General features: G+C 28.4%; 2 protein-coding genes across 3 annotated transcripts in view; one reads left to right on the top strand and one right to left on the bottom strand.

Annotated features, from left to right (window-relative positions):
* LOC117166989 overlaps positions 1-10,176 on the bottom strand; it is a 92,893-nt gene that overhangs the window by 27,018 nt on the left and 55,699 nt on the right. The gene's annotated exons all lie outside the window — the stretch shown is intronic.
* LOC117166990 overlaps positions 5,769-10,176 on the top strand; it is a 17,108-nt gene continuing 12,700 nt past the window's right edge. For both annotated transcript variants that reach the window (XM_033351515.1, XM_033351516.1), the window contains exon 1: positions 5,769-6,147. In XM_033351515.1, coding sequence (XP_033207406.1) covers positions 5,886-6,147 — 262 coding nt within the window. In that variant the 5' untranslated portion in view covers positions 5,769-5,885. The remainder of the gene's footprint in view (positions 6,148-10,176) is intronic.

A 10,176-nucleotide genomic window follows, 5' to 3' on the forward strand; every position in this document is an offset into this window, starting at 1 on the left:
TTCAATATTTCTAATTCAAAATAAAAACGTGGATGAATAATCGGAGAACGAATGATCTGTAATCTGAATTAAATATTCTATCTATTTTAAGTTACTTAAACTTAAATTTTATTACAAATTTATAAACCTTTTATCAAATGTGTTAAGTCAATAAACCTAAAACATAAGATCGTTGTTCTCTTCTTTAAACTTAAAAAAGTCGTTATCCAATTTCATCTAAGGACATCTAATTTTTATTCCTTGGAAATTTTTAAAAATTGTAATATTCCATAATTTTAATATTGAATATATATAGCTTTGAAATATAGTCGTGAAATTGCAATGCGCGATGCGCATGCGCTCGAACGGTTTTAACATCTGAATGTGTTTCAGTTTAACATAAAAATATTTGTACTACAAATCAATTTGTAGTTCTTTCCAGGGCGCGCAATTTGAGCTTTTTCACTTTTTTCGTATTTTGCATAGTTTGACCAAAACATGGAATTTTTGATTATTTTTGGTACGATCAAATTTGGAATGTTCAACTCTTCGACAAAATTAAAAAAGTTGTTATCGTAGTCCTATAGGGCTTTCAAAAGGCTAAGTTTTTCTTCTCCTGGATTTTTTTCATATCATGCGTTGTTTGGCTTAAAATGTTCATTTTAGTTTGTTTTTTTGGATTTTGAAAATGCTCTAACTCTGATAATTTTTTTTTTTATAGAAAAAAGTCATGGGGATAAATTGTTTGAGTTTTTGAGTACTATGAACAAACGTACATAGAATTTTGAAATCTTGAAAATATGTGGTTTCGAAATTTTTTGGTAATATCAAATTTGGAATTTTCAACTTTTTGACCAAATTGAAAAAGTTGTTATCATAATCTTGTAGGGCTTTCAAAAAGCAATGTTTCCCTTCTGGACACTTTTTCTTCTTATCATGCGTTGTTTGGCCTAAATTGTTCATTTTAGTTTTTTTTTTGGATTTTGAAAATGCTATAACTCTACTAATTTTTGATTTTTCGAAAAAAGTAATTAGGATAAATTATTAAATTTTTTTAACACTATGAATAACCATACAAAGAATTTTTGAATTTCTAAAAAAGTGGTCTCAAAAATATTTCAAAAGTGCCCACTCTTTGAATTTTCATCTAGAATTGGCTGGCTAACGAACTTGACCTTTAGTTTAGGACACTATACGAGTGTACCAAAGGGCAATCTAATAGATTACTTTTTTAAAAAGTTAACGTGTTCACAGACAGACAGATATACAGACATACAAACAGATAGACACATTCGTAAAAACCTGTTTTTCAGATTTAGGGGGTCTCAAAATATGGACATTTGACAAAAACTGGGAGGTGAAATTTTACACAAATCTAATACCTTCTCTGATGAGAATGTAAAAATCATATTACAATAAGTGATAATAATGGTTCAAAATCTAAAAAAAGTTAAGTTCTGAATTTTTTAATGAAATTTATTTGTATAATAAATCATTATTGTAAATTTGCAAGGTGTCGTAGGAAAATGTGATTAGAAATATATTCTTTGTTGATTCCGTAAACAAATTAGGCCTATTTTTCAAAAAATGCCCAAACTATTAATTTGCTCATGAAAGTAGTTTAAATAATAAATCTTGAAAATGCGATTATTATAATTCATCGGAAAGACGTTCTTAATTAAATTTGTAAAAAACTGACCCTATTCGTTTGAAAAATAGCCAAATTCTGAAGTTGTTATGAAAGTTCTTTAAATAATTAACCATTCTTGCAGATTTAACAAATACCTTAGGAAAGAGTCATCGCAAAGACAATCATAGTTAACTTCGTAAGCAAATTGTGTTTATTAATTGAAAAATACCTCACCTCTCAATATGTTTATGAAAATTGTTTAAATGATTAATAATTATTATAAATTTACAAAGTATCGTAAGAAATGATCATCGAAAGACAATCTTAGTTCAGATCTTTGAATGGATAAGTGAAAAAGCTATTACTAATCTTGTGACTAGGCTTGGACAAACAGGTACCAAGTTGTCACCTTTCCAGAAACCTGAAAACACAGGTCGAAGAAGGCAGGGAGTAAAATCGCATGCTCCCTCCCCCTCAACCATGGCGCTCTGTGCAACCGCACGGCTTGCACGCTCCAAAATGCGGCCCTTATTTTGAATGAACTGATTGAAATTAAAAAGTTTAAAATTGCATTGTCTAAAATAAAAATAAATAAAAATTCGAAGTTTTTGAATGGTTATAGTTTTAAATCTCTGAATTTTCACATTCAATACTGAATTAAAACATTTACAAACATTGAAACATTCAATTTAGTTTTCGTTTACAAATTCTCGAATTTTAATTGCTTCATATTGAAAATTATTTATTTTAAGAAAATTTCAACTTAACATTTTCCAATTTTGAAATTTTTGAACCAGTTTCTGATTTGACTTTGAGGTCGCCTTGTAAACTTGAATAATTCTTGATTAACTTTCGTGCTAAATTATCTCTTCCAAATATGAATAGGAAATTTTTTATTTTTCTATCAGCAATTTGAAAATATTATATTCGAAATGTACGTTTATTTGCGATTCCAACGATATGTTACTTGCAATGAAAAGATTAAAATTAGAATAAGTTGTCGCAGATATGCTTATTGTTATTTTTCAACAATTCCCGTAGTCCTTTTCAAAGAAATAATCATGAATATAAAATTTTAATACTTATTATGACTTTTAAAACAATTTATAATTGTTTAAACAAATGTAAACTATTGCAACAATCATTTATTCCCCAGAAATTAAAAAAATGATCTTATTTTCTTATTGAAATGAAATATTTTGTCATTGTTTGGAGTAGTAAATTTGTCTAAAAACATTACGTAATTATTTGAAGAATTAATTATTGTTTATTTTCAAAAAATTTTCAATTGAGCCAGAGATGACCCATTTTATTAAAATTGGTATCATATGCTACTTTCTGTTGAAGAATTATATAATTTTGACACATTTATTTTATTGTTCAATAAATTTTTTTTCTTCAAACAATATTTATTTGCTAAAGCAGTTTTTTTAGGTAACTAAAAGAATTGTAATAAAATAGAACACATAGCATTATGTTTCTGACTTTATAGCGTATAGAAAGAAAAAATTTACCATTTTTTAATTGTTTAAACAAATATAATTTGTTTAAAAAATTACTTTTCCAAAAATACTTGTGACATCGTAATTAATTATATGTGTTCTATTCAATAGTTATCGAAAAATAACTGCTTGAGCAATTGAAAATTGTGTGAACAAATAGAACTTTTTTAAAAATTAAAAGAAATGTATGAAAATTATGTAATTATTATTATTATTATTATATATGTATATATATATATATATATATATATATACATATACGTATATATGTATGCATGTATGTACGTATGTATGTATATATGATATTAAATATACGTATTTAATTTTTCAATCAAAATCAAAAGAAAACTTTCTGTACATCAAAATTAAGTGAAAAATGCACTTAACCCTTTTTTAATAAAACCAATGTCAGAAGCCAAAAAACATTGCTTCGAAAATGATTTTTCGAAAAAGTTTGTTTCCAAGCGATGCATACTTGCTGAGAACATTTTTCTCTTAATTTTTTTTAACAGAAACTTATATTTTAAAATTGTATATTGAATTTGAAAATTATCCTTGAATTATTATTATATAATCTCCTAATCTGTTAAGAAAGCATAATAATAATAATAATAATAATAATTCGAAATTTAAATAGTATATATTAAGATAATTAGGTATAATTATTCATATTATTATTATCAATGTATTATTGTTCTAAAAACTGAAAATAATAAATTTAAAAATTTTATTTATTATAATAACATTTTATAGTTGAAAAAATCATTAAAACCAATGCTTAGTTAAATAATTAATTTTAAACTGTAACGTGAAATTCAATAATTTTGAAGGAATACTTAAAATTGTATACATTGAAACATTTAGCAGGTAAAAATTAAAGAATTTTACATTAATAGTTGTAGGGGTTTGTTGAAACTTGATTTTTGTTGTTGAAGATTTATCATTTTAGTTGAAATTCATCTACTTAGTTGAAAACCCGCTTTTTTTAAAGTTTAAATTAGTTTTTTGAACTAAAAATTAATCTTTTTAGTTGAAAAATTACGATTTTAGTTGCATATTTAGCTCTTTGGATAGAAAATAAATTATATTGTTAGAAATTAATGTTTTTATTTGAAAATTCAGCTATTTCATTTTTGGTTGAAAATTTATCTTTTGACTTCTTCAAGGTAAGTGGGTAAAAATTCACGCATTCTGTTAAAAAATTCAGTTTTGTTGTTGAAAATATTAATTTTTTTAAACTGGCAATTCAAGTATTCCATTTATTCCATTCTTGTTTGTTTGTCAATTGAACTATTTGTCGTTTAAAATTCGCCTTTTTTTAAAAAATGAATGTTTTTTATGTAAAATTACAAAACTTAAACAATTTTTTAAACAGTGTTTTAACCGTAATAAGGTGCTAATTCTATTTTCGTAATTTTGGGCTCACAGCTACGCAGCCATTCATACCGAGTATTCTTACAACAGAAATAGACCATAAAAGGAGGAAAATTTCCATAATTGATTAGGTTCAACCAGGTAGACGAATTATAGGCAAAGGTATATACGGTACACTTTAAGGTAGTATTTTGTGTGTATATATTAGTTATATTTTCTCAAATATGTGATTCTAATTTCAAGGTTAAAGTGCCATCAATCATTTAAAATTTTAAATCGTACAATTAAAAATAATGTTGTAAAAAGCTCTGAATAAAAATTTGTAACATATTTGGAAATGTTCAAGCATTTTTCTCAAATTAATATTTTTCCTGACAAACAACCCCCCTGATAATAAGCAATGAAGTTCTTGATAGTATTTTTTTTCAAATATATATATACGTGTGTGTGTGTGTGTATGTATGTATTTTAGCTGGAAACTGTATATTAATTAATACAATCTGTAACTGATAAACATATGTTATAATAGTTACTTAATTTTAGCGTTTTAGAGAAAAATTGAAGGTATTATAATTGACAATATACTATTTTTTTTGATTCTAAAGAAATCTCAAAATTCTTTATAAAATGGACAAATTAGATTTATCCCCTACTTTATTTTATACAGAATTTTGAATTTTGATAGCATTCACCATTTTAAAGAGAAAAATGTTTGGCTTTGTCATAATGAAAATAAATAAAACTTTTCAGTCATTAAAAAATAGGTGAACATAAAACTTTTTCCGGTGATGTATTAAAATTATAAGTCATAATGTATGATTTATAGCATATAAATAGCTATGTAACGATATAATATTTAAAATTTTAATTTAAAAAATAAATAATTAGTTTTCATTATATAACTACTCACTAATAATTGTGAATCATTAGAATAATTATGTAATAAACACTTAATATTCGAGTGGTAAATAAATATGCAGTACACCATTTACATTTATGGTAACTCCTGTAATTGTAACTGCGGTGGTAACTCATTTTTTAAATTTTCTAACTTCAGCAATTACCGACGCGGAACGTCTGAAAAATGCCGAAAACTGCGAAGTAACTCCGAGGAGTTGACCCACAAACCAAGAGGGCGCTTTTAGCAGTCGAATTTTGACGTAGTCTCTTATTCAATTACATGAACAATCTCCCAACTCATCTCTGATATTACTATGGCGTCATGCACGTGGTTACTTTGGAAGTGAATCACAGGCAAACAAAAAATATTTTTCATCGCTTTTATCCAGTTTTAACGTATGTGTAGTGTTAACTGTTCCCTCAGGTATAATGTCGATGTAAGTCAGTGTCATTGCCTTGAAGAAACATAGCCTTTTGTTTTTTGATGAGTTTGTGATATAATGGTGCGAGCAAGAGGTGGATTTGGACAAAGTGGCACAGGGCAAGGAAAACGAGGAACTGGTCGGGGAATGCAAGGTCGGAAAGTCACAAAACCACCCGAAAAAGCATATGGAGAAGTCAAACTCCGCCAAGAAAAGGATATTATGAAGGTTCCTTTGTCTAACATACAAAATCTAGACTTGAATAAAGATTTCTCGAAAAGGAAATATAAAATTAAAATAGATGAACAGCATCATGAAGTCCAAGTCATTCGTGTTGCAGGTATGCACAATATGAAAGTATTTGTATTAATTTTGTCCGCAAGTAAAGATAAATCAAATGATCAAAATCTTTTCATTATTGCAAAAAAGTGGAAATCGTAGTACGATTGACCAAATCCATTTCAAATGATGAATACTGTGCAACTTCAAGTAACAGAATAATTCGCCTCTTAAATATTTTATTCTTACTAAAACAGAAGACGACACGTAGTTTACCTTTTTGAGCAAAAAGAACTTCCACGAAGTTTTGAGTATTTCAGATTTTAAGGTTATTTAAAAAAATTTATCAATTTTTTCTTCAAGCTTTCGTATCTCGGGACCATTTTTGCTAAATTTTTCTTGGCTGCATTGGTGCATCTGAAGGGAAGACATTATTTAACTTTTATGTTGGACAATCCATTTTTTAGCAACGAGAATTATTTCTTTTTTCTCGAAAAATGGAATTATTGCATTAATTTTATAAATAACGAAAGACTCGACAAAATTATAAAAAAACGTTGTTTACTTTAAAGTGTAATGTGAAAAATACCTTTTACTTTTGTTAAAATTCTTGCATTGTTCCACAGTAAAAATTGAAAATTTAATTTACACAAAAAAAAATCTCGTGAGCACAAAACTGGTTTGACCTCCAAAAAACTTACCGAAGGTCGTTCTTGTTATAAGCACGCATTGAAAAAATACATTATGTAAAATAAAGAAAGTGTAGCTTATATTAAATTGATGTTTATCAGTCCAGCTAAATTCCGCCCACAAAAAATTCCTAAAATTTCTTCATTATGGAAGTAGCAATGCTGAAACAAAATTCAGCATAAAAAATGTGGGTGAGGAAAGAAAACTAAAATATCCCTACCAGGTTAAAGGTTATAAGAGTTTGAAGAAAAAATGTTTGTTTTTTGACATCTCTAGAATTTTAAAAACTTAAACGAGCCGCGTTAGTATCAGGATTCCACATCAAAATTTAATGGCCTATTCCTGGTTTAAATCAGATCTTTATTGGGAGTGAAAAATTGTATAATTTCAATAGTTTTTGGCAAAAACATTTTTTTATTCTTAACCCGAGCGTTTAAAAAAAACTTATCAATAGTTTTGGTCTAAAAAGTTTTTTTAATGTTCGGAATAGATAAAGAAAAGTTGTATACACTTTAATTTTATGAAGAAGTCCAATATTTTGTGGAGATTACGATATCCGTAGCTACAATGTTTTAATGTGGATATCTATAGGATTCTTCCCGAGAAACACGAATCTAAAAGCTTGAAATAGATATCTCGAATTGTTTTCGAGATTTCGAACTATTTATGTTAAAATGATTTACTTTTGTTTTTGATCAATATAATTTCTCAATATTGATTTCGATGGTATTTATTGTATCTTATCATTATCGATGCTATCTATAGGATTCTTAATGAGAAACACGAATCTAAAAGTTTGAAATCGATAACTCGAATAGTTTTCGAGATATCGACTCTTTCATTTTTAAATTATTTGCTTTTGTTTTTGATCAACATAATTTCTTAATATCGATTTGTGAGAGGAGGTAAGGCACCGCTGTGACTGGTCACAGCAATAATGTAAGGTACCTACCGCTACCCTACCGCTTTTCCAACGCCTCGTGACGGGCTGGAAGGCAACCCTGTGACTGTTCACATAAATAATGTAAGGTCGCACCCCTACCCCCTTTCTAGCGCCTCGTGGGGGGATGCACCCCTGTGACTGGTTACAGAAATAATGTAAGGTTGTACCCCTAAACCTTATCCAACTCCTCGTAGGGGCGAGAAGGCACTGTTATGATGGTCACAGAAATAATGTAAGTTCGCATCCCAACCCCTATTCCAACGCCTCGTCGGGGTGGGAAGACAGCCCTGTGACTGGTCACAAAAATGACGTAAGGTCACACCTCTAACCCCTTTTCCTACGCTTCCTGGGAAAGTAAGTTATTTATTTAATATAATCACCATTCACCACTACGAAAAACACATTATTCATGAAATTTGTTTTAGTGTAGAAAATAATGAAATGTATTGCATTTAAATTCTTTTTATTGTTTTATTCAAAACTGAGATAGTTTTTATAAATATATGTAGAATCAAAGAAAGAATGGATACATTGATCACTGCAAAGAGACCAAGGATTAGATCTTTTGATCAATTAATAACTGCTACGTCAGCAGAGGGCGGAGAGGAGATTGAAAATTCACCTATGGTAACTTCGTCAAATCCATTCTATGATAATTACCGATATTTATTTTACATGTATTTGTATATACTAATATTTCTCCAATACCCATTGTGTTTTAAACTGTGGAATTTTTCCTTCCAACCCCCTGTTCATTTTAGCAGAGATGAGTTGGGAGATTGCTTATGCCGTGTATTTGATTTCGACCGACTTATCCCAGCGCGCCCTCTTTGCCTTAGCCTTCCGGGAACTAAAATTAAAGGTCCAAAAGCGCGCTCTGTTTAGCTTCTTGTTATTTTTCCGGAACTAAAATGAAAGGTGGCTTACCTGCTACTCACTTCGTAAAACAGGGTACAATTTGATAAAGTCGGTAGAGAAGATCGGAGTAGGTAACAATAATACATAATAAAATAATAAATTAAGAAAAATGTATCAAATCTACTCCTTTAAAATTAATTATTTAACTAAGCTTTGGCTTTAATGATTTTCTCAACTAGAAAATGTTATCATAAAAAAGATAATTTTTTATTAATCATCTCCAGTTCTTAGAATAATATAATTATTAATTAATTTATGATTAATACTATGAATAATTATACCTAATTATTTTGATCCATGTTATTTAAATTTAAATTCATTATTGTATTTTTAAAGATAAGGAGCTTATATAATAATAATTAGAGTATGATCTTCAATTCAATAGATTCTATATATTAGAAGCTATTCAATATCAATATTATTAATATTTTACATAATTTTCATTAGATAATAAAGTTTTAACTTTGACCAATTTTTAATTTTAAAATTGTAATCGCTTCGAATTAAAAATTATTTTTCAATTACATTGTTCAATTTTTATCATTCTGAATTAGTCTATTTTTAAAAATTGAAGGTGGTCATTTTTTCAGAGATTCTGATACAAAAATCTTTTAATATATGTATTTTTCTTAAATTTCAAGCAAATTCAGTTAGAACTTAGTCAATATCGTAAAAAAATTTAAAAATCTTAGTATCTGATATGTCCATATGAATAGGAGAGAAATACTGCCTTGATTTGGAAGAACGCCGTTAACGGCATTTTGGATAAGGCCCTTGAGCCGCCTACCGTTAATTGCTTCAGGTGACTTTATCCGATTTGCAGTTAACGGTGTTTTTCCAAATCACGGCAGAATAGACATGTCGTTGCCGGATCTAAATAACGAGAAGGCTATTCTACCTAGATTTTGAATTGCTAAACCTCTATTGCTTTTGCAAACCAACATGGTCCACTCCCCCTTGTAACTTATGATCAATCCCCGCGCCCAAGTTAGGTAGCATGAGGCTAGTCCCCTCCTATTCCAATGTCAATCAGAGGCGGTGGAGCCTTGCCAGGGGGACACAGAGGCCAATGCCTCCCATAGAAATCGACCAGGGAGGGCCAAAGTCTTGATTTGCCTACTCGTAAATAAAATGCTTAAACCAAAGATAATAATATCTTTGTTTAAACTCATCCGATCGTAGGATATAGAAACCTTTCAATTCTTTCTTGCTTTGTTTAATCTTTGAAATTTATCTGGAATCTATGTGGAATAATAGAAGCCTTTCCGAATTCTTTTATACTTATCCGAAACCTTTGCGAAATATTTGAAATTTTTGTAAATTCTTCATAAAATCTTTGAGATATTATTGCAACGTTTGTAAATTCTTCGTGAAATTTTCGCGAAATAACTTTTTTAAATCTATTAAAAATTTTTGAAAATTTTGAAAACTTTGTGAAATAATAGAAGTCTTTGTAAAATAATGGAAATATCCGTGAAATCTTCTAAACATATCCTAAATCTTTCCAAAATGTTTGAAATCTTTGTAAAATCATTAGGA

The sequence above is a fragment of the Belonocnema kinseyi genome, chromosome 2, assembly GCF_010883055.1.
Source record: "Belonocnema kinseyi isolate 2016_QV_RU_SX_M_011 chromosome 2, B_treatae_v1, whole genome shotgun sequence".
NCBI lineage: Eukaryota > Metazoa > Arthropoda > Insecta > Hymenoptera > Cynipidae > Belonocnema > Belonocnema kinseyi.